The sequence below is a fragment of the Strix aluco genome, chromosome 23 (genome assembly GCF_031877795.1).
Source record: "Strix aluco isolate bStrAlu1 chromosome 23, bStrAlu1.hap1, whole genome shotgun sequence".
Taxonomy (NCBI): Eukaryota; Metazoa; Chordata; class Aves; order Strigiformes; family Strigidae; genus Strix; species Strix aluco.
In genome coordinates this window covers 1,495,761-1,522,311 of record NC_133953.1, presented here as the reverse complement: position 1 = coordinate 1,522,311, position 26,551 = coordinate 1,495,761, and the positions used below count along the sequence as shown (strand labels likewise).

The window sequence follows — 26,551 nt, the reverse complement described above, 5'->3', positions numbered from 1 at the left end:
AGACAACACTAGAAAATGTGTTCAGTATAAATAGTTTATTAAAGAAAATAGCAAATTACATTTCTGTGAACAATCCACATGGGAGAAGTGGTGTTTTTCAAAACATGTGGTTTTTTGATTGTAAAGGGGCAGGGGATCCCATGAGATGCAAGGTTATGGGAGCACTCTCAGCCTTCTGATAAGTTACTTAGAGGAGGAATAAAAAAACTAGGGTTTTAAGTGGCAGTCAGATTTTGCTTCAGTATCTCCCTCCCTTGCTGCATTCCCATGTGCTGGACTCAGCTGAACTGCCACTTTGACTGCATTTCCCCCTCCCTATGCCAGTTCAAGGCAGAAACAGAAGGGGCTCCTCACAACTGGCACATCCAGCTATATTTTAATGCTCTTTCAATTAAAAGAAATGTACATTTCTCAAAGACTCAAACATAGCCTTTTGTAACTTAAAAGATAATGCTATGAGTGCACACTTCATTCCCTTTTTATATTTATTTACATTTCTTGCTTTAAAGGACAGAAAATTTACTACCAGAAAGACAACAGAGTTGTTCACACATAACAAAAAGGTGAAGGAAGGAGCTGAACTGGTTTCTACAGTTGGTAAAGTGAGATTGAGAAGTTCTAAGTCAGTTTTAAGGTATTTTCCATGAGAAATAAAGCCACGAGGAATTTTGCCACTTGTGCAAAACCCTGTGACTTGATAAACAGTTCACTCGGACAGGATCTCCTCTCCCCCCACCCCCCCCACTGAATTTTCACTGTGTTGAGGTTCTGCTCTTCAGGGAAAGCTGAGGTGGGAAAGAGCAAAGTTTGGCACTTCAGCATTCTTAGAAGGATATCAAAAGCTATCGCAGTCTGTGGGCTTCATGTGGAATTTGGAGGGACAGAGGAGGTAAGACACAAAGGGGCCACATGCCCCCCGATGTAAAACTGCATAGATAAGAGTCACTATTGAGAAACAAAAATCCCTCTATAAGCCCCTTAAGCAAGCAAGCTCGAGATGACGTCATACAGCGCCGTGCACGAGAGGCTCATCGGACAGCGGTGTCTGTTCTCACAAAGAGATTGGATACAAGACTCGATGTATTTCCCTACGCTGGGCTTAACAGGGAGATGAAATCCTCGAGAATGGAAATGAGCAAACATCACAAAAAGCATCTCTTCTTCACCAGGACTGTACACCCACCAGCTCATGAAGGAAAACCTGGATCAGGGCAGAACCCCTCTGGGGGGAGCATGGCAGGAGATGGAATTTTTCAAGCCCAAACTCCATCTGCCTGGCAGATGGAGCATAAGCAGTTAGTGTCCATGTGTTACCCACCTTTGATCTTCTGGTCCCGGACTCACAGAGCCATCCTCTTTGCCCTACAAACGTTGAGCTAGGAAATGTTTCTTCTCCCTCAGTCAAGCCTCCAGGAAGCACTTACCTAATGCTAAGCTTTTTTATACCAGTACAAAGAAGAAGGGTCATATCCAAAAAACATCTGAAAGACTCGGTTTGCTCTTGCTTTATCAGAAGATGCACCATGGAGGAGTAAACACAGTTACTTAATTTTGGCCAGTGCTGCTGCTCTCCTTTCTGTGTTCTGGAACAAGGCTCGGATCAGACTCTTCACTTCAGCTGCCGAGAATTCAGCTGCAAGAGGCCCCTTCCCATCCGCCCACCTATGTGGGAGAGAAAGATCTTTATTTAACCGAACTGCACAGAAATGTCATGTTAAAACAAGCCTTCCGAGCACGCGTTACAGTAGTAAGTCTGAAGGCAAACCAAATCCAGCTAGCAGCCTAGTAGCTGTATGCAGCTTGAGCCCACAATTGTTTAGCTAGGTCTATAAAGGTTGGAAGGTGACTTTTGCACTCCTTACAAACTGTACCTTTTCCTTCTCCAAAATAAGCCTAAAGCCTTCTAAAAAATTCCCATTCACCTCCCAAACAACAGGAAAAAAAAAAAAAAGTGGCTTATGCCCAGGTTGAAGTAGAGTTGGGAACCTTTGGTGTCCAACAGGGTTCCAAGAGCAGCAATGAGCAGGGTGCAGCAAAGGAACTGCCCTCCCTGTGCTCTCCCCAGGGCTGGTACCTTTCCAGTTTAGCCTGCTGAGGACAGTAGTTTTCTTGCCCTTCAGACGTGTGTGTGAGGCAGCTGTGAACAGGGAATGTCTAGCTCCTGACAACGTGTGCCAACTAAAGTAACAGAAGGAATTATGCAAATTCAGATGAATCCTCCTTGCAAGTTGAAAGAACAAGAACCAGCATCTAAAAAGCAGAGGCCAACCATGTGGAATGATGCAGCGGCAAGGCACAGCTCACATCAAAAGCAGCAGGCAAAATGTCAGGCTGCTTACCGTGAAATGCTTCTGCACTTAGAGAAGCCAAGGGGATGCGCCCTCACTCTCTGGTTGGCTCTCCCGTGGCACTTGGTTTTTTACTGGTGCCTTTTCCTTTGCAGGAGGCAGCTGAATCTATGAGCGCACTTGAAATGGACTATAAACACGCAGCCAAGAAACAGCCCTGGGAGTGGTTACCTGATCCTTAGTAACAGTGATTGCCTTTCATCTGAAGAGAGGCCCCTGAGTGCAGCGCCCTGCTGCTGTCAGACCACTCCCTGTTACTGGGGTAAAGAACTAACTGAAAAGGAAGCCCGGCAGACAGACACCTACTGATCTACTATTTCTTGGAGGTTGGCTTGCAAGATGATCATCAGCTCTTTGAACGTCATCCATTTCTGCACATAGACTGGAACTTCCTCTTGGTATTTCTTATTTTTGTCATCTTCAGGTAGTGGAGTGAAAACTTGGGGTCCTTCCTCCACCATGGTCCTGCAGAGGGAGTACAGCTTATCTGCATCTTCTGCAGAGATATCCTAGAATTGAACAAATGTTTACAGGGGAGCAGTTAAGATACGTATTTGGAGTGCCAAGCAGTAAGTGAAATGAAAAAAGATGGCTGGGTGTGTGAAGATGAAAGCAGTGGTTTAGATCACATTTAATGTTCTCAAGCTGATAGAACTTATTTCATGAATAGCTACTTCAGCAAGTTCTCAGCGACTGCCTCAGAACATTGGTTGTGCTTCTAACCAGGTATCTCAGCGCAGCAGCAAGCGCTTCACTGTGAGGGGGAGGCGTTACGATGCTCTGCGCAGTCCACAAGGAAAGTGCTCGGGCACTGCCAGCCCCAGGGTGAAAGCCAGGGTTTTTGGGAGGCACAGCTTAAGCAAGTGCCCTGTAAACTACCTGTTATGGGAAAAGAGGACTTACTGGCCTAATGCAGAGTGAGAAGGCTCTCTGGATGTAGACTACAACTGGAACAGATGCATAATACATTTCTATCATTTGCTGCAAAAACATATTTTCATTAAGAAATGTAATAGGGTGGGTAGTTATACTTAAGAAATGTAATAGGATAGTTGTACTTGACCCAAGGTAACCTGACGAATCACTTAAACACAGTACTGGGAGCCAAATGGAGATTTAAACAGGTAAGAATTTCAGTTTGAAATGCCACAGGTATTTCGGCATCTGGTGCCTTGGTGGGATGGAGAGGTTCATGAGAGATGCACAGATTGAAAATATATCCAAATAACTCAAGTTAAATCTTGTGCCCTGAACAAAGAGATCAGTTCACAGAAGTGTTTAGAGTAGGAGTGACACACCTACATCCAAATTAAGATGAAATCACAGCCACTTCCCTGACTCTGCCCTTGACTACAGAGTCATGGAATTGCTGTAAGAGCATATATGGTCTCAGCTGGATATAAGTTATTGGTATCTTGAACATTTCTCATCGACAGGATCACAACTATAATTTCTGTGAAAGGTAACTGTTCCCCTGAAACCTGACCTTGGAAAGAACTTCTAGAGGTCCCAAGCACTAGTTGTTCACAGCACCCTATGCCTGGCACGTCCACCTCGGGCAGTTACCTCTAGGGCAGCAATCCTAGTGACAATCTCCGTGAGAGCTGTGTTCAGCAATGTCCCCATGGCCTTGCAGTATACGTTCACTGGAAGGACATCCTGCCAGACTTTTCCCAGTCTTTTCAACTGATGCAATACCTGGAAGGTAACAGCTAAGTGTTATCTACATCTTATCAAAAAGAACATTAAGAGAGGCACCAAATAAGGTGACTGCATACGGTCAGAAACCGGTCTGAAAGAAGCGAAAGGCAATGAAGCATCCTGCTATTGCATAGAGCAGACGTTCTTGGGAAAAAATGCCACGTTTCAGGTTGCGTTAGGGTTCATCAACAGCGTGACAGATCTTTTCCTTGAAAAATGAAAAACATTATAAATGTACTATTAACAAAAGTTCAAGAAGCTTTTCATTTCAATTTGGAGCAAGAGGAACTGAACTCAGCATGCTTCAATTTTACAAAAAGATACAGCCCAGGAAAAAGAAGTCATGCCAGAAAATTGTTTGGAAAAGTTCCACTCTGCTGAAACACTGCACAGTCCTCAGGACTGAGATTACACACTGTACCTTCCCAAGGACATCTACAGACAGTGGGATATTTGGCTTTGCTTGCCTTGCTTACCTGCCTTATCGCTTTGTTTGCCGCACAATAATTTTCCTCGTCATCCATATTAGAAAAATTCCGGGCACTTGACAACCTCTCCAGGATTTCTCCTCTCTGCACTCGCATCTGGGCCAGAAAACACTCCATCCCTTTAGGAGCACAAACAAACAGAGAGAAGCAATTAAGCAATTACTAAATTTGCTCTGCCAATTTAGACATCATAAGTGCTGAATAATGAGCTTGCTACAATGTTTTATTTTTAAAGGAATTTGCAGTCTCTAAACAGACTCACAGAGCACATTTCACCAGGCCCAATCACGTATTCAGTAAGCTCTTGCACAGCTTGCATTGCTACAACACTTCTGAAAAAGAGCTGAGTAGCAGAATTAGCTATGAATGATGGGCTCCTGTTAGGCTCAATCAAACTTATTGCAGAATTTGTTTCCATAAAGAACATACGAAGGGCTGAGCAGCAGATCCCAAAATATCCGAGTGCCACAACACCTCACTGGATAATCAAACTGCTCTTGGAACTATGTGCTGGACAAGAAGAGCTGGGTTTCAAAGAGTCAAGCTTATTGCTTGGGTCCTAATCCTCTGTCAGACTTTCCAATCTAGAAAACGTCCTTGCTACTTGTCCAGAACTCTTAAATAACAATCTGCTGCTTCAGTCAGTAGACACGTTAAACCATTCAGCAACAAATGCTAGGATTAATTACTACATCATCCATCAATGTATTTCAATACTGAAAGGTAAAATTACCAAGTCTCCTGAAACCCGGTACCATATCTACAAAAGTAGCTGCTCCGTCGCACAGGATGTTGGTCAGGCGGTATCGGAACTGGTGTCCCAGGGTGAGCAAGTGGTGGGCAATATACATGCAGTTGTTGTGGTGAATGGCTGCCAGCTGGGGTAATTTCTGAAGGTTCTCCCTGTCCCAGGAAGGAGGAAGAGAAAAGGAAGAAATGTCTTTATTTAGACCTGGCTCTGTTTACACAATTGTCAAGCCTACCCTAGAGAAACTCACGGTCTGTCTCAGACAGATGTCTCAAGTAAGTAACAGTGGGCAACACCCGATAAAGACATCAGTCAGAATAAAAGCATTTAACCTCCTGTCCCATCCACACAAGAACTTAACAGGAAAGGAGCTGCATGGCCAGAGAAAAGGCCCTTCGGCATTCAAACCATGTCTTACATCCACAGTGTCTCTAGCAGTGGACTTTCAAACAGGAAGATACTTCGTTACAGCAAAGTTATGGTGAGGAAAGGAGAGAGAAGTGCTTTCCAGCGATACCCTAGCGTTCTCTGACAGAACTGCAGACTTCCAATGTTCATTGCTGCTCTTTTTTACAGGAAAAACATCATGAAAAATCTGTGCAGCAGACCTGGGGTCAGAGTTACGTGGCTGGACTTAAACACAACTGTTACAAGAACTGCAACTACCTCCTCGGTCCCAAGACTCCCAACTCAGAAACTCTCAAGCACCTACTCTGCAGCAAGTACGATGTAATGACAGATTAAGAGTACCACTTTTTGCTGCTGGAGGAAGCCCTTAGTAATCTCTGGCTGTGGTGGACAAACTGGGGACAAGTGGGGCTGTTCCAACAGCATCGTTCTCTCTCCAAAACAGGCCCTAGGTAATACACACACACTTACTTGTGGTATGTTGGCACTACATCATAGAACAGCTGGAATATATTCCGTACAGAGTAGAAGAGCTGTATGCAGCTACAAGGAAAATAAGATTCACGTTAGTTTGTCAGAGGAATTAGCATCTTGTTCACAAGTGACCCTCAACCTTCTCCCAAACAAGGTTTTATTAGTAGGGAAGCACTGGCACAAAGAGTAGATTGTCAGGATCAATTACAGTGATGTCAACAAAGGCAACATGCTGGAAAATTCACAAAGGCTGTGATGACCTTGTAAGCTCAGTGTGGAAAAGACAAGCTTCAGACCACATGTCAGAAGGGAGATCTATGAAAGACCAGGCACAAAGGGGACAGTGTCCCTTCCCCACCAGGTGTGCGGAAAGAGTCGGCCCTCTCTGCCACGGCCTGCTGAAGGGCATTTAGCACCCAGGCAACCCTCCTTCTCCAGGGTTGTGCTCTCCACTTTTTAAAGCAGACTGTATGCTGTTCCTCAAAATGTTTAACTGTTTTCTCTGAAGAGCCCTGCCAGATGCAGAGCTGGAGTTCTTTGCTTTCACTCAGCACAAAGAAAGCAAGAACTCGTCTCAGAATGGCTGCCATCACACTTACCATTTGGCTTGAAAAAAGAGATGCTATTGATTTTTCTAAACAAGTGACAGCTAACATATGATAAAACATTGAAGCAAACACTGCAGTAGTGTTTCTCCCAACTAAGAGGAAGCCATGAATTATGTTGTGCACAGTAAGGAGTTTACCATGTCTTCACTGCTTTAATAGCTAAAATACAATAAAGTCTACCTGAATGCTCCCTGAAAACGTAACTCCCAAAGGCTGCTTCACCCAAGTATTATTGCAGGGAACATAGTCTGCAGCTCTTCCTGCTGTACCAGTCTACTGCACGAACCCAGGGGTGCATCCTCCAGCCAAAACACAGACTAACTTTCATGACTGATTCTAATTTTCAAGTATCTTCCATTCTTTTAAAGTTCTTTTAATTTATCAACAGACATTTGGTGCTGCCAAAGGCAATAAGTATCTGACACCCAAGAGTTACCCGCTGATATACAGGTCCTACCACTGATCTGTGCTGGCTGTAGCCTCCGACAGTGTCTGATAAGCCAGCTCCATCAGTTTCTCCACCGATGAACTGATGCGGCATGTGGGCAGAGAAAACGTGTACTGGCTCAGTTTAGTCTCATTCTCCAAATTCACCATGTTGTTATGCACAAGTTTGGAAGTTTTTTGTGTTTTTAAGTGATCTCTTGCCCCAGGATCAGGAAGCCTCGGTAGGGCTACACAGGAATCGGGTGTGATCTAAGGGAAAACAAGAGAGAGGTATAATATCATTTAGAGCCCACAGAAAGGAGAATGTGCAAGACTACAAAACATTGAATGACAGAGATTTAAGACTCAAGATAAACACAAGGCTGCAGAAGTCCCCTAAGACTGCTGGAAGTCTCCTGGCTTATGAACGACACAGCAGACCACACAACAGTCTATACGGTGTTGCATGTCTAGAAGCAACTCTGTGAGTCATTCTCTAATTTTTCTTAAGCCTATGACACTAGCCAGAAAAGCCTATGCAAGCAAACTTCAAGTATTTTAAGAAACACTTTGTTAGTGAAATAACCTTCTGGAGCACCATTCAAAAAGGTTTTCAAACTGCTGTTTGCCAAGATCCCCAAATAATCAAGAGTATTCAATGCTCCACCAAAAAAAAGGACTCAACTGTTCTAGACAAGCTTTCTTGAACAGCTAAGCTATTTTTCCAGAGAGAAAACCAGTGTATTGCATCAACAGTCACCTTTACAGTGTTGTGTATTTCTGAGGTCATCAGGTTTCTGGCTGCCACAATCACATCCTGGCACTTCTTGTTAGCAAAGTGGGAATTGACGTTACGGGCGTATTTTAGTAAATCAGTCGTGTCTCCTTTCAAAAACTGCATGTTCTTCAAGGCTTTTTCAAATTCTTCTGTGGATTTAATCACCTGAGAAGAGCAGACACATATTCCACATTAACATAGTTTCCTGAAGTCAAAGAACAAAATTAAAGTTGGGTATAAACTCTTCCACTCAGCTGAGAGCAAAGGAGGAAACTAGGTTTTAGAGGGCACTAACCATCCAATGCCTTTTCAGCAATCTTTTGGGAAAAGCTGGCTCAGCTGGGGGCTGTGATCACACAATAATACAGTGTTTGAACTGCAGGTTTGTCCCCCCTGACTGTGCTGGCAACCCAACTCAAAAACCAGTAGAGCAAGGTGATCAAATTTCATTACACTGAACCACCTGGAGCAAAGGGACTGGGAGGTTTATTGCAGGACTGCTTCTCTCTGCAACAGCCCCCTCTCCCGGAAAAGGAGCTTTTGACATTCTTCACTAGCAGTAAGTTCTGGTTTATGTATGTAGCTTTACAAAAAAATTATGTGGCCTATGCAAGAAACCCCTGTGATCATTAACAACAAACAGAAACAGAGCAATCCGTCCTCAGGCAGCCAGCTGGGCACGCAGCACTGCCACATTGTCAGCTTCAGCCTCTCACAGAGGCTCAGACATCACAGACCCTGAAACTCTTCAGCTCTTAGCTAAACGTGGCCCGAGTTCCACAGATCAGAGACCTTGCACACTTTACATGACAGGAAACACAAGCCACAGCTTAACTGAGAGAAATACACAGTTCTAGATTAGCAAAAGACAGCTTTTTGTTCAAGCTGGCCATCTGGCATTTCCACATGGAGCCGAAAGATGTGTGAGACCTACCTCTATGTACTGCTCTAGTTTGCTGCTATTGGTTGGGATTGAATTCACCAGACAGTTCTGAATGAGGCAGTCCGATAACTCTTCCCATATCATATCACCCAGCAGTTCTGCGAGCGTAACTCTGCAATCCTTTTTATCTTCCACAGGCTGCTCAAGAGGCACATCTGAATTCAAGAGAACAGAAATGGATTTGAATACACCTGCCTCCCGAACCAGACCCTTCAGCAGTTCATTCAGCATCTACCAACTGTTCCCTAACCCTATAACGGGGGTATTCTTCTTATCCAGGCCTTGTGCTGGGCCTGTGGAATCACCCACCCGACCGAAAGACAACTAAATTCATGTGCAAACTGAGCCCGCTTTCCCAGCGTGTTTCTTTCATGAAATGCCAGCACAGCCCAGGGCATTTTGTAGCCAGCGGAAGATCCTGCACGTGACCAGCCTGACCGAGGGAACTCCCTGCATTGCCTCACAATTTTCACCTTTTAGACCTGTGGCACGCAAAGATCTTCAAGGCAGTGACCAGTTCGTAAGAAAAACATTTATCAAAAAATTAATTCCTTGATCCCTTTGAGACAAAACACTCTCCTCCTTCATTTTCCCAGCTCTGTGAATGCTGGGTCACCGCTAAGTCCGGTCTGACAAGGTGCCAAGAGCCCAGCATAGCAAGTTAACATTAAAAGCTGCTTAGACCTAACACACAATTCAATACTGCTTAACAACCAGACAGTCTAGAAAGCTTCCGCTCCAACTACACGAACAAGGTACCGTCCAAAAGGGAGAAACTACCTACTCAGCAGATATTTGTGGAGAACTTCAAAAATAAGCTTGATCTTGTCAAAAACCTCCATAGGAGAGGAATGATCCAAGGTAAGCGCCTCAGACTTAAAACGTAGGATGAACACATCCGACTGTTCCTCTGTGAATGGCTGAAGAGACGGGTACAAAATCAGTGGCTTGAGGATGTATTTCAGCAACAACTGGCCTGAGAAACAAAACAAAAAGATGTTTTCCAACAGCAGGAAGTAGGCAGTTCGCTCCAGTGAGGCCCAATCGTAACTATCTTGGATGTAGAGATTCTTCGCGTGAAGTGGAAGAAACACTCTCTTGATCAGCTGTATCAGGGAACAGCTAATGAGGTAAAATGCTGGCTTTGGTTTCACTAAAGACCATTTTACTCATGTAAAACACATACAGAGGCCTAACAAAGAGCAGCATATTTAACGTAAAGTAAAAAACAACTTAAATGGCTGGAAGCATGAAGTCCTGTCCTAGTATGTGCTGTACTTCCTGATTTATTTTATCAGCACCTGAGAATGCTGAAGTCCAGAGACTGCCTGAAACCAACAGTCTTGTTCTTGGTAGATGAGGAGGCTGTAACTGGAAAAACTCTTTAAACATCAGATCATGAAACTACATAGCCACAGATCAGACCAGTATACTAAAGTGACAGGAAAGGATAATTAATACCAGGTAAGTAATATGATAAATAAAGAATAATTTCCTATTAATAAGAAGCAGAGCATTCACCTCGCACTCAGTTGGAAACACAAGCCAAGAGAGAAAGATGTCTTCCAGTGTACTGCTGAAGTGAACTGGATCTCGATCTTAAAACAAGACTGAACTCATATCCACTCGGGCTACTACAGCTATGTTTATCTGGATCCACGGTCTGTCTTACCAAAAATTTTAAGCTTGGTGTGCAGTTCTCCCAGGACGGCAAACGCCTGCAGCACAGAAGCAACAGGTGGCCCAGCAATCTCCTCCTCTTTGGATGGCACTGTGCGCAAGTGCAACTCTGAATGCACCACTGACTCCAGGCTGCTGCTTTCTAAAGAAAAAGAAGAACCATCTCTCCCTCAGAGTGTGGTCTGAGATACAGCACACCTGAGAAGCTACTGCGCTCCGCAGGTGGCAGCTAAAGCAACGTTCTACCTCTCCCCATCTCCACAAAACACAGCTCTTGCAAAAGAGCATCCGAAGATGCTACAGAGTTCCTTGTGTTACAGTGCAGGACACGAGAATCAGTCTCCTACAATGATCCAGATCTGTCATTTCAGTCACCTTGCAATTTATTGACGTTTAGTGATAATTGCTTTCCTTCCACTCTTCTCCCCATTTCAAGTCAAAGCCAAAGGAAAAGGTTTTTCCTTTTCCAAAGGAAGAGTTTGTGTTTCACTGAAGACACCAATGTACAGACTCTCGAGCAGTTCTTGCAGTTAGCTGCCTGCAACAAAAGTGGCAACCTGAAAACCTACCAGAGAAGGTAAAAGTATCCTTAAAACTAACCTAGTGGGGAGACATGTTCAGGCTGAACAAGAATTTCATAAAACCCTTCCAGCTACTATGCTGCATCGGGCATTCTGTAATAAGTAACCTGAAATTTTGGCCCAGCTGATTTCCTCAGGAGCAGAAACTCGGCAAGAGAGCATCCCTTTTCTGGTGTTTCACACAACTCAAAAACTACTCCGAGGCTGGTAACTGTTTTGATCTCTGCTTCAACATTTTCTAAGAAATACCACACATGAGGCAGATGAACCTTCAAAACTCTGTTTAAAATCTGACTACACCGGATTGCTTGTGGTAGCACCCAAATACTCCAGGAGTGGAGTGATATCCAAAGAACACTGCCACTCATCCCTCCCACTCACCAGGTTATGCAAACGGCAGAAAGAGCTCCTCAAACCAACCTCAGTTCAACAGTATTGCTGTATTTCTTATCTTGTAGGTGCTTGAACCCAGGCATTTCAAACAGCGAAGCAAAACCAGTGAAGCCAACTAGAGTCGTGAGTACCTTTTGAAGGAGGAAGCTTCCACACAGCCAATTTCTGCCACTCTTCTCCTAGATGGTAGAGCATGTTCTGTGTCTGCACTGTGAGCTCTGTGCCCAGTGCTTTCAGGATCTTCAGCTCAAAGCCCTGGCGGGACTCCAGCATTTTCAGGCTGCTTCGTGCCTGGTGGTAAAGACCAAACACAAAACATGGGTAACTGCTGCCCCTGCTAATGAAAAGCATCTTTGGGAAATATATGAACGACATTGTCATACGCTCAAGAAGTCATTATTACCTTTTCCAGTTGCTGAGCTGCTGCAACATACTTCTTTTCCAGCAATGCACTGTTGTACTCTTTCATAGCTGTATCAAACTGCAACAACCAAACAGATTCACGTGTCACTGTATATCTGCTATTAGACTACAATTTTTTAAACAACACAGCTAGAGGCTGGGCAGCTCTCTAATAACTAGACAGTTATTCAAAAGCGAAGCCCAGAATAATGCCATAGACTGAGAGGCAGAGAGGATGACTTTAAGCCACTGCTCCACCTCCCCTCCTCACCTCCTGCAGCTTTTTCAGAATACTCAGAACCAGTGTGTCCCGCTCCAACTGCTGCTTCAATTCAGTAAATTCGGCAACAGCCACATTTAGATCTCGCTGAACCTAAAGTAATAAACTTTTCAGTTCATTTACAACAAGCAAATGTTATCAGACACATTTCCTCTTAAAAGTGATAACAATGTGAGATTTAAAGTATTTCTGTACTAAAATAATCTGGTGAGGTGGAAAAAGGCTCCATCCATTTTACTCCTTGCTAGGAAGATCCTTATAAGCATTTGAAATGGTTATAAACTGGCTTCTCTTTTAATATGTTACAGGGTTTTTTAAAGGCAGTGTAAGGCAATTTAGTCTCCAAAGGCAGTCAGAAGGACTTCAGTGTTCCTTTTAGACAGCCATTTAAAATGCAAGAATGCTTGAACTTAGCCAGAAGTTAATTCTCCAATAATACTGCTACAAAACCCCAGATGTTGGAAAATCAATCAGAGAAGCAAAAACCAGCGTGGGTCTGCAATCGGCCTGCAGGAGCTGCTCACATTCTCCGTGAAGACTTCGGGGACTGTGCACAGCTGTGCTTTAGGCTCCCGTTCTGCCCGAAATCACTGCGGGACCAACGCTCCGCTGGTCACACTCACCCCAACACACACGGCTGATCCCTCTCTCCTGAAGGAGACGTGTGGCGCTTTCCAGCTGCCCCACAGGGAGCGAACCACAGCCGATCCCTTAATGACGGTTCCTTACACCCCCGACGCCACACACACCTCTGCAGCATGTGTCACCTACAGGCGCTTCTGAGGGGTGACATCATCCAGGGTTCCCAGTCCGTCCCCTCGCACCACCCCAAGACGGGGGCCCTACGGGTGTGGGGCGAAGCTGAGGGGGCCGCCCGCCGCCCCCGCGGAAGGCCACGCTCTCACCTCGGTTTCAATGCCCGCTTTCAGCAGGTCGATGTTGCTGGAGAGCCCGTCCACCTGCGACACCAAGTCCTCGGCGCTCTGCATGCTGGGCAGGAACTCGTGGTACTTCTTGTTAATCATGGTGCAGACTTCGCCCTGCGGGAGAGGGAGCGTTGGGACGCCGCCGCCCCTCCACGGGCAGAGGCGAGGGGTCCCTCGGGGCCTGGGCAACGCCGCCCGGAGGAGGCAGCCGGGCTGCCGGCACGGAGCCCCGCCAAGAGCGGCCGGAGAGCCGCGCCCGGGGCAGCCGCTCCGCCCAGCCCGGGGCCGTGGCCCTGCCGCCAGCCGCGCAGCTCGGGGCCGCCACGGCCCCCCCGCCAGCTCTCCCCAAAGCTCCTCTCCCTCCCGCCGCCGTTCCCGGCCCTGCCTTCAGCTCCTCCACGCGGCGGGAGAGCCGCCCGATGCGGGTGCCCAGGTCCTCCTTGTCGAGGCGGCCCGAGTGCGCCAGCACGGCCGCCACCAGCGACCCCGCGGGCGCCGCCATGGCCGGTGCCGCCATGGCCGCCGCCGCCCGCCCGCCGCCGCGCAGCACCACGGGACGGCGCCGGCGCGGTGCCGCTACGGCGGCCGCCGAGGGACAGACTTGCTCGGGGCGGCTCCCGCGCCTGCGGGGGGACCCAGGGGTGCGGGGAGCGGGGGTTGTGGGGTCACGCTGTGGCTGAAGGGGGACCCTTGGTGCTGGGGGCCCACGGCGGGGAGGGGGGGCGTGAATGCCGAGGGCCCGTGGCTGCAGGGTGACCGTGGATGCTGGGGAATCCATGGCTGCGGGGGGACCAGTGGCAACTGGAGTTGGGGGCCCGTGGCTGCTGGAGGACCCACGGCCTCAGGCCCAGCTGCCTTTCCATGGGCGTCGTGCTGGGGCTGGGGTGAGGAGCCAGGCCCGGGGCGCCTCAGACATCCCCCAGCTGCTGCGGGAGGGAGGCTCCAGCCCCCGGCATCCGGTACCTGCAGAGGCCTTGGGGCGGGCGGGTGAGGAGCGCTCCCCACATCCTCGTCCTCTGCTCCGAGCGCGGCGAAGAGCCGCCGCTGTGCGCCATGTGGAGGGGAAGGGCCCTGGGCGCCTGGGCGCTCCTCGCCGGCCTGGCCCTGGCCAGCTGGGGCGTCCGAGGTAAGTCCTTGGGGCCCGCCGCTGCCCGCGGAGCTGAGCCTCGCCATGGAGAGGGGACGGCACCATACGGGGCGCAGAGAGCCCCGGTGCAGGTGGCGAGGTGGGGCCCGGTCAGCAACGGTGCCCGCTGGGCGCTCGCCGCGGGCCCTGGCACCTGCCGCCCGCGTTGCTGAATGCCACGGTCACCTCTGCGGGGTGGCGGGTGGCTGGGGAGCGGGGCCCTGCGGCTTGCTGGGATTGTCCATCGTGGTACCTCGACGTGAGGTTCATAAATGCTGATGGGGAAGAGGGAGCGAGTCAGGGCAATGGTTCACGGGGACGGGATCGCTCTGACGGCTTTGCCTGCCCGAGACCGGTGCTGTGACGGTCTGGAGCGGCGCGCGATGCTCCGTGGCTACGTGTGGTGGCTCAGACCCGCCTTGCGATGGCAGAGCTTGTGAAGTTGGGCTTGGCAGTACCATGGTGTAGACCAAGGTAGCCACAGGCTTCGTGCCCGGCACAGAGACGCAAGCAGGAGGGGCTGTGTTCCATACTCTGCTCCAGCACTCAGCAAGTAAGACAGGGAATTTACTCTCCCTGTGCAGACTCTGAAGGTGATGCCTTTGGGCCAAGGAAGCAGTTCTGTGTGGGTTTTTGCATGCTTTTCACTAAAAATGTTTTTTACTGTTGGGTAAAAACCCAAATGGGTTTTTGCCCCCCCCTTTGGGCCCAGCTCCTGTCCCTGCTGGTGGAAGCATTTCACTTTCTGTTGAAACGTCTCTCGCTGCAGTTGCACTTCAATATCTGCAATCTGTGTGCAGGATGAGGGTCACGCACATACAGTCTGAATGGAGTCCAGGTAGACGCCTGATTCCAGTTAGTTTTCACTCTAAGAGAATTCGGATCTCTAAACTACCTAGAGCTGTGTTAATGTAACCACCAGTTGAACTCTGGAGTACTTTTCCGCTGGGTAGTCTGCATTTCCCAGAGTTTTTGTTTGTGGTGTCCCTTCTGCTGCTCAGGGGACAGCCTTACGGGATGCTGTCTGCACTAGCCATCTCCATGAATGAGATCTCCGAGTTCTGCACCACTGTGAGGGTTGAGAACTCAGCTGTGAAGCTCTCTGCTCTCTTTTTTTTTTTTTTACAGGACAGAACGTAGTCGTGAAAGAAGCCAGTGGGAAGGTGTTCCTGCAATGTGAAGCAGCCAACCAGGGTCAAGTCATTTGGCTGAAAGATGGGAATGCTATAGGAAACACAACACAGCTGGACTTAGGTGCAGTTTACGATGACCCCAGAGGTGTCTATACATGTAGACCGGAAGGTGGAAAGGAAAGCCCCCCTCTCCAGGTGCACTATCGAAGTAAGTGTTGCAAAACTGGTTTCTAGAGCCAGAACTGCTCGGAGTTTTCACTGAAGCAAATTTTTGAGGGAACTACTGTTTTCCCAGAGTTTGAGGGTGGTTCCACCGATTTGCAAAGTCGTGACAGCCCCTGTGCTGGGTTGTCCTTGGGAACAGCCGAGCTGCGCGTTCCCCTGCATCTGGCGTCCCCGTGAGAGCTCTCCAGCCTCATTTAGTGCCATAACCTGGCACTCATACTGCCTCATTGCTGGCCCTGCTGTGGCCTGCCCTGAGCACTGGGGACACGTGGCAGCTTGTGCCCCCGCCTTGGGTCATGCAGCAAGCCAGACTTAATCCCTGGTTTCTCTGGCTGGAGCCTGCCTGGACTGGCAGAGCTGTCTGAGCGTTTGGAGAAGGTGGCCATGGGGCAGGGTCCTGGTCATGGCCCTGCTCTCAGTGTCTGTGTCCTTTTGGGCTTCCAGTGTGCCAGAACTGCATCGAAGTGGACGCTCCCACCATCTCAGGGATCGTGATTGCAGATGTTGTCGCCACCGTCTTCCTGGCAGTTGCTGTGTATTGCGTCACTGGCCAGGACAAGGGACGCATGTCACGAGGTGAGGGGAGAACTGGCTGCCCGTGGGTGGGGATGGGAAGTACCTGGGCATCTGTAGGAGCTGTGTGTACTTGGGGACTTTCCATCACTGCCCGCAGAGCCCAGTCGCTGCAAGCTGCAGGCAGCAGCCAGCACACAGCGTGTCTGGGGTAGGGATCCATGTGTGGGCACTGTGTGTACCCTTCCTGCCCCTAGCTCAGCTTCCCAGGAGAAGCCAGCGAATGCACAAGGTCAACCACAACATCATCCCAGGGACATCTGAGGCCTCGCGGGGGCTTTCCACCAAGCCTCCCAGAGGAAGTAAAAGCAGAGGGCTGAAAACAGCCGGCTGCTTGGGTTTGTTTGCAAACGTTCACCACCCTGCCTACAACTCCCCTGATCCCTGACCTCCTTCTTTCTTCATTTAGCTTCTGACAGGCAGAACCTGATTGCCAACGAGCAGCTCTACCAGGTGAGTGTGGGCATGCACGTGTGTGTGTGTGTGTGTGTGTGTGTGCAGGGGCTCCAGCACCTCTGTGTGCTGGGGGGTGGCTGCTGGGGGATGCTCGGTGCCTCAAGGCACTGAGCCGAGGTGAGGATTGCTCCCTGCTGGGGCATTCACAGACACCCTGCCTCTTACTCTTTGGGGTTGTCAAGCTCTGTGGGCAGGGAGGGAAAGCTTGCCAAAAGCTTGGCAAGGAGAGGGCTGGGCCAGCTTCCCCTGCACCCTCCCTCCCAGGGCTGGACAGACACAGCTGTAGCTCGTCTCACCTTTTTTTCCCTCCTAGCCCCTTGGCGAGCGGGAGGATGGACAGTACAGCCGGCTGACCCCTGCCAAGGCCCGCAAGTGAAGTGGGAAGATGCTGGGGCGTGTGACTCCTTCACATCAGGAGTGATATTACAGCAAAGCCACTGCCAGTGCCCAAGCGCTCCGGTACCCTGCCCTGGCACTGCCTTCGTAAGCTCACTGCTGGCAGAAGACAGTGCAGGTTTTTGCCTAGAAAGCCCTCCAGCTCCTTGCCAGGGTGGGCTGCTTGTAGCGCTCTGCTCTTGCCATGACCTTTTGCACTTTTGTATTCCTCATTAAAGACGAGCCAATCCCATAGCCTCGCTGCTCCATGGGTTGTGTTGAGGCCTGGGGAAGGTGCACGCTGAGTGTGATCTGCCTGGGTGCCCGCAGAGCCATAAGGTTCCTGCCTGTCCCGGTGGGACACCACTCTGCCAGTGCAGGCAGGCACCCACATCTGTGCCACCTCTCTGTGCCAGGACCTAAAGGTTGTCGCTGAAGGTGAGGATGGGGGACCTTGTGAAGGGAGAGGGCTGCCACCCCTGACGCTAGCAGAGCCTTTGTCTCATTTAACTCCCCTTCCAGAATGGGCAGCGGGGGCACCAGGAGCCCAGCGACACTCAGCAGGGTCTGTGTCACCTTTGCAAAATGCCCGTGTGCCTTGGTCCCCTGGACAGAGCTGGGGGGCTGGCAGGAAGGAGGACAGGAGGACATTTTCTCTGCACATGCAGGGCTTGGCATCTAATCGCAGTCTCCAAACTGCAGAGGCTTGCCGGGTCCCTGGCACCCAGCCAGCCTGCAGGTTGCTTCTGTGCTTCGGGGAGCAAAGCAGCGAGCTGTGCTGGCTCCCCAGAAGAGCTCGTGGGGGCTGGGCCCAAAGAGGAGATGGGAGCATCAGAGAGGACAAAAACTGCAGCAGAGACTCTGCAAAACACGTGGTAGCAGGGTTGGTGAGGCAGCAAAGGCCGGAGGCAGTCCACAACCCGCACCTCCGACGTTCTTGGGAGGCTCCCCCCACCCTCCTCTGCCTCTGCAGCCCACTGGACAGTGACTCGCCTTCGTGACCAGGCATTGGCAACCCTTCTTTCAGGCTCACTAGCCATCCCAGTGTGCTGAGTACAGGACACAGTCAAGCTAACTTGCAGTGTTTTCCAGCTCGACCACCTTTCCAGACACTGAGCACTTGGTCTCCCCACAACAACCCAGCTCCTCCTGGCAAGGTCCCCGCTCCCCAGCTCTGAGCAGAAACAGGTAACGTGGTCTGACTGGCCAAAACGGGAGGCAGATAACGGGCAGGATCAGCTAGCAGTTAGAAACCTCAGAAACCAGGTCACCCTTCATGTGCCAGTTGCACACACCTGTAGGTTGTGTTTTCCTGCTTTTCTAAGAATCTGTGTGGCAGGCTTTAGAGAGCACCAGGCTGTGAATTGCCTTGTGACTCTGCTATAAAGTAAGCACCAAAAGAGTTAACACTCAGTAAAAACTGGCCGCAAATCTGTGACACGTCTGACCCAGCAAACAACACAGAGGCTGTGCAGAGCTGTGGGTGCACCCCACGTGCCCTTACAGGAATCAGGGTGTGATCAGCCTTACGGATGGTGAACAAGAAAGGGACCTGCTTTCCTATCGTGTCAGCTCTTTATGTGACATTTTGCTCTTCACAGGAGCAAAATAATACCTTAGTGGTTCTTCTGTCCTAACCTGCTCCAGTGAAGGGTGAGCCCGCTATGGCTGTTGCAGGTAGAATATGCCAATACCTGCCTCTGGTCTGCAAAGTGATCTGGGTAGGACCTTGTAAAAAAGTGACCAGCAGACTGCCCAGTTCAGAGCGCTTTCATCACCATCAGATCTCGAAGCAGGGAGCAAAGGTGGGTAACCACATGCAAAGAGCAGGAGAAACCCGGAGCAGAGTGGGTGGGTATGCTCTGCACAAATCGAAGACACAGCAGGGGCAACATTTACATCTGGGTTATTTGTGAGAGGCTCCTCAGCATCTCACCCTCGGGAGGACAAAGAAATATTTCTACAGCGCAGCTAAGCACAGAGGAGAAAGGTGTTGTCACTGGATGGACACTGATCTCCCTGCGCTAAGGAGACTCTGGGATGGCTCTGGCTGAGGCAAACACTAGGCAAAGACGCAGCCCCGTAAATGGTGGCAGAAGCATCGGGGTGTAGCTTGAACCAAACTTTAGACCTTGTACACCCAGACTGGTCTGAGTTTCTCGCATCCCATTCGTGGTAATGGGCTGTACGGCTGGCCCGAGCAAGCACCCCTGCAGCAGTGATGTTTTGCAGAAGCTGAGAACATGGCCCAGCGTCTTTTTAGAGCTGCCAGGGGTTAGTGCTCTTTGTATCTTGCAATCTCCCTCCTACATGTTTAGCACCTTGTACGGTAAACCCAGCTGTGCTGCCTTTAAAACCACATCCTGCAGGGTAAGCACAGCAACCTGAAGCATGAAACTTGCTGGGTGTTCATCTCCCCATGCTGAAACTCAAGGCTTGAACCACCCCCGGCCCCCATCACTGCTGCTGTTTCCTTTCTTCAGAACTGTTGCTCTGCTGCTCCAAAGAGCAACAGAAATGTGGCTTGCTCAGCCAGTGTTAGACCAGAAATGTTCCCAGGCATCACAGCATCTTTTGGGCCCTTCTTATTACTGTCCCCTTGCTGCTGCTTTGGAAACCACAGCTTTTAACATCAGGCAGATTTCAAATCCCTATATTGAGTGCGTGGGGCCCCAGCTGTTTCGCTTGGCCCCAGACAGCAGCCCCAGCCCCACTGCCCAGCTCCTGTTGGCCCCTGCCCTGCTCTCAGGCCCCGCTCTCCTAGGCACAGCGGTGTATTTCTGTACATGGAGTTGTCCCCTGTCCTGGTACAGTCTGCTCCCAAACCCCTCCTAGGCTGCTGCAAGGTGAGTCAACACAGGCCCACAGGAGCTCTCGCTGCCTCGGGCTACTCCTGACCTGGGAACTCCCCTTAACAAAAACTGGTTTTCTCTAACAGAGACAAAAACACAGGGGAAATATTTTCCAATGCATACCTGGGGGTGCTGTTCCCATTTTATTAATATATTACAGTTTTTAAATGGATATAAAAAAGTTAAAATGGATCTTTACCAATGGCAAAGCAGCCCGTCATCTTTGGCAGAACTCAAGTTACAGAGCTGAAATGGGGAGAGAAAGGGCAGCAGCAAAGGACAAATCACAAGAATCTCTAAGAGCGATAGCTCTGGAAGATGAAACTCCACCAGCAAATGTGCTTGTAGACCCCTTAGGGTACAACAGACCCAAAGAAATGTGTTCATCCCAGACTACACTATAGCATATCAGTACAAATGGAGTCCACGATGTCTCTGAGATGAGGGCAGCCTAGCAAAAGGGCTTGATGCTCTCTTGGATTTTGTAGGTCCTGGGCTTTATCTCTGTGACCCCAATGGATTAATTTCAATTCCAGCAAACAAGCTGTGTCAGAGCAGAGTGCTAGTCCTGGGGCTGAGCCAAAGGCTCTCCGTTCCAGGCTGGGAAACATGAAAATCCCTGTTGTGTTGTCTCAGACTGCAAAGCTGATACTCATTGCTAAGTGGGGGTTCAAATCTTAGCTGAAATATCTAAGAGCCCCCTATTTAATAACAACAAAGATTTAAGCCAAGCACTTAAATTTCCTAAGAGAAGGCTTTCAGATGGCTTGGGAAGGTGCCAAATCCTCACGTGTCCCTGTGAGGATGTTCTGCCGAAGGTCTGAAACATAAAGGTCGCTGCATGCGCAGCGGTACTCGGCCCCACTCATTTCCTACAGAAGGGCTGGGGGATGGACACGTCGCTCTGCATGTGCTGGTAGAAGTGCTTCTCAATTTTTTAAAGGAAAACTGTTCTTTGTGACTTAAATATTTTCATTCAAAGCAGTAGTTTTTTATGAAAATGTACCATTTTTATTTTTGATATGCTGACCACCTCCGTTCCTTTTGTTACGATTCTGGGCAGCAAAGTGAAGATCGGCTCTGACCACGAGAGCAGGACAAGGTCAGAGGCCAGTCACTCTGAGAAGAACCCACTCTTTGCCCACTAGCTACCCAAGGAGGCACAGGGAGCACGTGGAGCCACTCAGGGCAGAAATTAAATGGGAGGGAAAACCAGAGCATGCAACTGGAGCAGAGAGAGAAGTGCGAGGGAACAGGAGGCCAGGAACCACAAGGGAGGCTGCAGTCCTTTAATGAGAAGGAAAACCGCTCTTGCCAGTGTGCTCATTTGTTTCTTTTCCCTAATGTCAAACCGAAGGAACGCATCGGGGTGGGACAGCGGACGGAAGCGGGGTGCCTGTCCTGTGTAGCCACCTGGCTTACCCCAAAACACCTGGGCCTCGGCAGGCCTGCAGAGAAGCGGTACCGAGCTGGGCACAAGCACTTATCCCCTCTGCTGCTGTTTTCCAGCCCGCCATCCAGGGGAATTTCAGAAGCCCCTCGGTTCCAGGCCTGCATACACCTCCCGCTGGCCTTTCCGGATGGGCTGTGGGAACAGCAGAGATGTTAGCTCGGGAATTCTTGTTAACACACCCTCAAATAACACCAGGGTCCCAGTCCCCACAATACGTGGGGAAAAGCACAACAGAGGGAGCAGGCGCGGCGCTGCTCTGGCAGGTGCGCAGGGCTCAGGAAGCTGCAGTTCTGCTCCCGACTCCCTGCGGCAGCACCAGGAGAAGGGGCTCCACCCTCGCCACCTTTTTCCTCTGCTCCTGGAAAAGCTTGGAGGTTGACTGGACACTTCTCCAAAGGAGCAAATTGGGTAAATGCTACAGATCCCCAGCTCTGGCCATCCCTCCCCAGCCAGCAAAGAGAGATAGAAAAAATGCAGGTGCTCCATACCTCATAGTCCGGGTTTGGAACGGGGGGAGGACGCTGCATCTTCTGACCTGCAACAGAGGCAAAGAGAGGTGATAATTCACATAACACAGCACGAGGGACGTTCACTTTGCCCTGGCATTTATAACCCATGAGCCCCACTGCTGGACCCACTGGGTCACCAAACCATGGCCTCAGAAGCCAGAAATTCAAATTTATAGTTTTAATAACACCATGATTTCTAATCACATGTTCCGCGTGTGGGCCTAATTCTTGGTCTTTTATTGCCTGAGACAGCAGCTGAGTGGGCCGGGGCCAGGCTGGGTTTGCAGCTACACTTGCAAGGTGAGCATCCGTCATAGAGGGTTTGCTTCAGCACAGACCCAGCGCTGCGCCACAGCAGCCCGTGAAATGGTTTCCTATGGGCAGGAAGCCTCGGACACCACACGGCAGCCGCACCCATCCCATATAAGAGAGCAGCCCAGAGCCACAGATGCAGCAAGCAGGAGCATTGTTTGGTGAGATCTTGGAGATCTGGGGGGAAGAGAGGGCACTCGACAGGGGAAAGTGCTGAATTTAGTGCTTAGCAGACATCGTGGAGAGCAGAGACGCCTGAAACGGCTCTTACCTCGTGGCCGACTGCCAGCACTAGCGCTCGCTCTCCCCTTCCTGTCTTTGCTGAAGTAATAGACCAGAATCAGCACCCCGAAGGTGATGAGAAGATCCGCAGTGATGATCCCTGTCACTGCCAAGGCATCCAGCTCCTCACAGTTTGCACACACTGCCAGGAGGAGAGATGAAGGCGCTCAGAGACAGGCACCCTTCCTTTCCAGCAAGGAAAGTCCACCTCACCCATCTGCATGGTGCTAGCAGAAAAGATACACTTCTGGTGGGAAGGAGGAAAGAGCTACCAAAAGGGAAGGGGACAGCACAGGCCATTCTCTCCGCCCTGCCATTTGGGTCTGCAAGCAGACACGGCCAGGGGGCTGGTGTGTGTGTAACCTCCTTCACTACCCTCTGTTGTTTGCATGGCCTGAGCGTGCAAAACATCTAGATCATTGCCCCCCTCTGCCTATGCTGCACTCTTAAGTCCTGAATGCAGAGCAGCTGCCCCGATTTCAAATGGCTCAGAGGCTTAAATCACTCTGTCAGGGTGGGGCTAAACTCCTCCTCGTGGATGGGTCTCAGAAACCAGGCTGTGTGCTCCAGATGGGAGGTTTCCCCTCTGCAAGGTAAGAAGTGCCTCTGGCCTCTGTGAGACATTACTCTTGCCCTGTATCATGGCAGAAGTGGCATAAAAAAGATTGTGCAGTGTATATGTGGGAACCATTGACATGCAACCAGCTTGAGGACAGCGGAAGGGAAAGGCATAGAGTGCAGGGAGATTCCTTTTGCCAAACATGTGCTCTTGGATTCTTTTTCTGCCTACACAAATCAGGAAGGGCCTCAGCAGACCCACGTCCACGCAGCCCAGCAGCACTAAAAATCAGGTCTCAGCTCCTAATATGTCACTGAAATGTGTAGCCGTTATCTTTAGCCCGTAGACAGAGCGCTTTTCCACTCACCTCTGGCATGCAGGTGCATTTCATACTTCTTACCACTTGATGAACAACTCACGATGGCAGGAGAGCTGTCGTGATTCTCTATAATGTACTTCCTGTCATCGCTGGTCAGTTTTTTATCTCTGAACACCCATGCTATGCTGCCTTCAGTCAAGGGACATGTGATTGTCACCGTGGTTCCGGAAATCTCCACCAGGAATTCTTTATTGGAAGATGGGCCAACGAGAGGGGAAACCAGCATTACAAACAGCTCCTGAGCAGGCTCCCTGCCCAGCCTGGATCCCACCATCACAATTTGCTCTGTCAAATCTTTCATTTCATGGTATAATGTAAATTCCCTGTGTGTGTGTCTTCTGCACGCGTGTTTTCCTTTAGTGTTTTACGCTGATACTTTGCAATGCTAACTAGTATCAAAATACCATCCCAGTGTTGGACTTCATGTCAGAGAGCCTGGCCACCTGCCGTTCATCGCTCTGTTTATCCCTCTGCTTCCTGGTCTCTGCAAACGGCCAACCCTGCTGGAGACCACTAACACTAATTAGGGGCAACTCATAGCTGATTTTTCTGATTGGTGATGACAGTTGCAACTAATAAACAGGAAATTTTTTCCTTCTAAAATACCACTTGAACTCAAATATTTCTATTTGCCTTTTAGTCCTCACCTGTGAGGCATCTGCAGTCTTTATATCCTGCTAAATAGTTAAGAATGAGAGTAAAATACACTTACCCTTCTGTGCTTCGATATCATCTGCAAAGGGGAGAACAACAAATGTTAACAATTCAGCCTGCTATTACCTTACTGCTTGTTGCTGTTGGAAAATGCCCAGCTCTGCTTGGGGATCGCTAGCAATAACTAGGGACAATTCCTGACAGCCAGATTTTCAAATCAGTGAGATCAGAAACAGTAAATGAACAGGGAATTTTTCCTATCCTGCAATATTTGCAAAATTCAAATATTTCTATTTGACTTTTAGTCCTCACTTGTGAGGCATAGTTGGTCTTTTTATCATACTAAATAGTTAAGAATGCTCGTAAAATACACTTACCCTGCTGAGCTGCGGTGCCAACTACAAAAGAAAGAAGAATAAGTGTTAAGTAATTTAGCTGCTGATAGCAGACGCCTTTCCTACTTCAAGGATGTCCCTTCTGAACTCGGCTGCTTGAGAGAGATGTTCATACTCCTGTGTTTGTGCTGAAGGCATTAGAGCGGTCTGTTAGCGGAGACAGGATGTTGCTTTGAAATGAGGTCTTTGCCTCTGGAAGCCATTTTTAACACAGACTAACGCGGAATGGAAATTGAACAATTTTCTGACCCAGTTTAGAAAAAGGGTTGTTGCAAGCTGTACACCCGACAATTTTGCTTTATTATCATGGACCAAAGACTGCTGGAAAATCATGCCTGGTTTCTGCAGTAAGAAACATGGTCCTCTGCAACAGTGTACTCGCTGCAGGATTGGACCCTGATGCTTGATTTAACGCTGTAGAGCAGTTTATCCCTGTGATTTTTCTCTCTTGGTATCAAACAAGTAGCTCCACTGAAGCCTCTGCAGCTGGAGTATTACAGAAACAGTTTTTAGGAGGTCTGAATCAGACTTGTGATTTGCTTTAAAGACATTTGTCGATAAAAAGTAACATAGGTAAATAAAGGAATTACCTGTATTCATGTGTTCAGCGCTATTGCCTCATCCCAGATAATGCTTGCTTTACAGTAAGAGTTACTTATAACAAAATTGTAGATTTGAAATTCCACAGGCATAGGACTTGGCTGGAGAGAACGTGATCTGAGGCTTATTTCCTTATATAAGATAAATTTAAATTTGAAAAAAGGCTATTGCTGAACCAAATGTTTTCAATCTTCTCAAAGAATAGCAGTTGGTATTTGCAGCACATTGGCAGAGTAGCTGTAGTCTTATTGTAGTATCTGTTAATTATCTTTCAAACTTATCTCATAGTTATCAGCTTTTTCATAGTCTTTAGAGATACTCTGCACTTTATCATAAACCAGATTTCTAAATGCTGGTCAGTTCACACTGGTAACGTGGAAATTGCTAACATTCCCGTGATAGTACAGTGAATCTGAAGTTATTCACCCATGATCACAAAACAGTTCAAGAAAAGTGTGGGAATAAAGCGTAAAAATAAAATTAAACCCACAGAACCTGATAGTTTACACTGCTGCAGAAAACAGTGCATCAGGCTCCAACCCTGCTGCATGAAGTTTGGAGACCAGCTGCCTTAGTGAATCAGCCAGTAAGCAAACATTCACGAGGGACCTTAGGTTCTTTTCTCCAGCTCGAGAGGGTCGGATTCCCGTTTCTCTGTCCCTGCAGCCTGCACTCTGAAGGGAACGCTTACCCCGGAATGGCACCGCTCCGTGGGCACTGTACACACCAGCCACAGAAGATGAGGCTGCCGGTACTCTGCAACCCAGTCGCGCACCCCAGTGCCTCCCCCTCTGCAGACCCTTCTGGTCCCCGGGGCTTCTGGCCAGCGGAACTCACCCCCACAGAGCAGGAGTCCCAGCAGAGGCAAGGCCTGCTCCAGCCTCATCCTTGTCTTCCTCCTCCTCTTGCTCTTCTCTATCACATCAGACTGGCATCAGTGAGGCTGGCTGCGAGGGAGGAAAGAACACATTGGCAGTTCAAGTTGTCGCTTACAAGAAAGAGGCCCAAGATTTTTTCCTAGAATTGTGTTCGGCAACGAACTGAGCCATGCTGGGGAGACTCACTGTTTCCAGCGATACCTGCAAGCAGCCAAGAAAGACACGGAACACGTATGATAAAATAAGCCCATGTCAGGAAGTGCGAAGGCTCAAACGTCTTCACAGAACGTCACTGACAGCAAGGGGTGGCTGCACTGCCCCAGCCCGGCCCAAGTCTCAGCAGACCTGTTGTAACTGTCCTAGGAGCAGCAGGAGAGATAAATGAGCCTGGATTAGATTTGCCATCAGGACCTTTCTAACAACTTTTCAAAGCCAGTGTTTCTGAAGTTCAAACTACTGCAAGCAACTTAACCTAGGAGGGAATAAACAAAGGAAGCAGAAACACGCCAAGAACACCTCGAGACACTGTACAGCAGCAGAAACGAGCCTGTGAGTTCCAGGCTGTAACACCTGGGGGTTTTAGTCACCGATGATGCAACCTGGAGT

The 26,551-nt window shown here is 49.2% G+C and overlaps 3 protein-coding genes across 4 annotated transcripts; 1 reads left to right on the top strand and 2 right to left on the bottom strand.

Moving 5' to 3' along the window:
- Nucleotides 1-16: 16 nt before the first annotated feature.
- Nucleotides 17-13,710, bottom strand: ZW10 (zw10 kinetochore protein). The gene is made up of 16 exons (XM_074848701.1): nt 13,570-13,710; nt 13,164-13,298; nt 12,250-12,351; nt 11,980-12,057; nt 11,708-11,867; nt 10,595-10,744; nt 9,707-9,898; nt 8,914-9,077; nt 7,962-8,144; nt 7,233-7,471; nt 6,165-6,236; nt 5,271-5,440; nt 4,526-4,656; nt 3,915-4,046; nt 2,655-2,857; nt 17-1,662 (listed from the first exon to the last, which is right to left on the bottom strand). The coding sequence occupies exons 1-16, from the start codon at nt 13,699-13,701 to the stop codon at nt 1,542-1,544; spliced, it is 2,364 nt and encodes a 787-aa protein (XP_074704802.1). The 5' UTR covers nt 13,702-13,710; the 3' UTR covers nt 17-1,541.
- A 184-nt stretch (nt 13,711-13,894) lies between these two features.
- LOC141933882 (T-cell surface glycoprotein CD3 gamma chain-like) lies at nt 13,895-17,327 on the top strand. Its single transcript, XM_074848983.1, has 5 exons — nt 13,895-14,310; nt 15,439-15,651; nt 16,113-16,244; nt 16,651-16,694; nt 17,011-17,327. Exons 1-5 carry the CDS (start codon nt 14,238-14,240, stop codon nt 17,071-17,073), a joined length of 525 nt encoding a protein of 174 aa, XP_074705084.1. The 5' UTR covers nt 13,895-14,237; the 3' UTR covers nt 17,074-17,327.
- Nucleotides 17,328-20,032: 2,705 nt separating this feature from the next.
- CD3E (CD3 epsilon subunit of T-cell receptor complex) lies at nt 20,033-26,258 on the bottom strand. 2 transcript variants are annotated; one of them, XM_074848873.1, is made up of 8 exons: nt 26,132-26,258; nt 25,905-26,014; nt 24,450-24,470; nt 24,131-24,151; nt 23,407-23,604; nt 22,470-22,622; nt 21,866-21,912; nt 20,033-21,509 (listed from the first exon to the last, which is right to left on the bottom strand). In XM_074848873.1, the coding sequence occupies exons 2-8, from the start codon at nt 25,951-25,953 to the stop codon at nt 21,453-21,455; spliced, it is 546 nt and encodes a 181-aa protein (XP_074704974.1). In that variant the 5' UTR covers nt 25,954-26,014; nt 26,132-26,258; the 3' UTR covers nt 20,033-21,452. The 2 variants fall into 2 exon arrangements, with proteins under 2 accessions (XP_074704974.1, XP_074704973.1); XM_074848872.1 differs by having other exon boundaries at nt 26,147-26,248.
- Nucleotides 26,259-26,551: the final 293 nt, after the last annotated feature.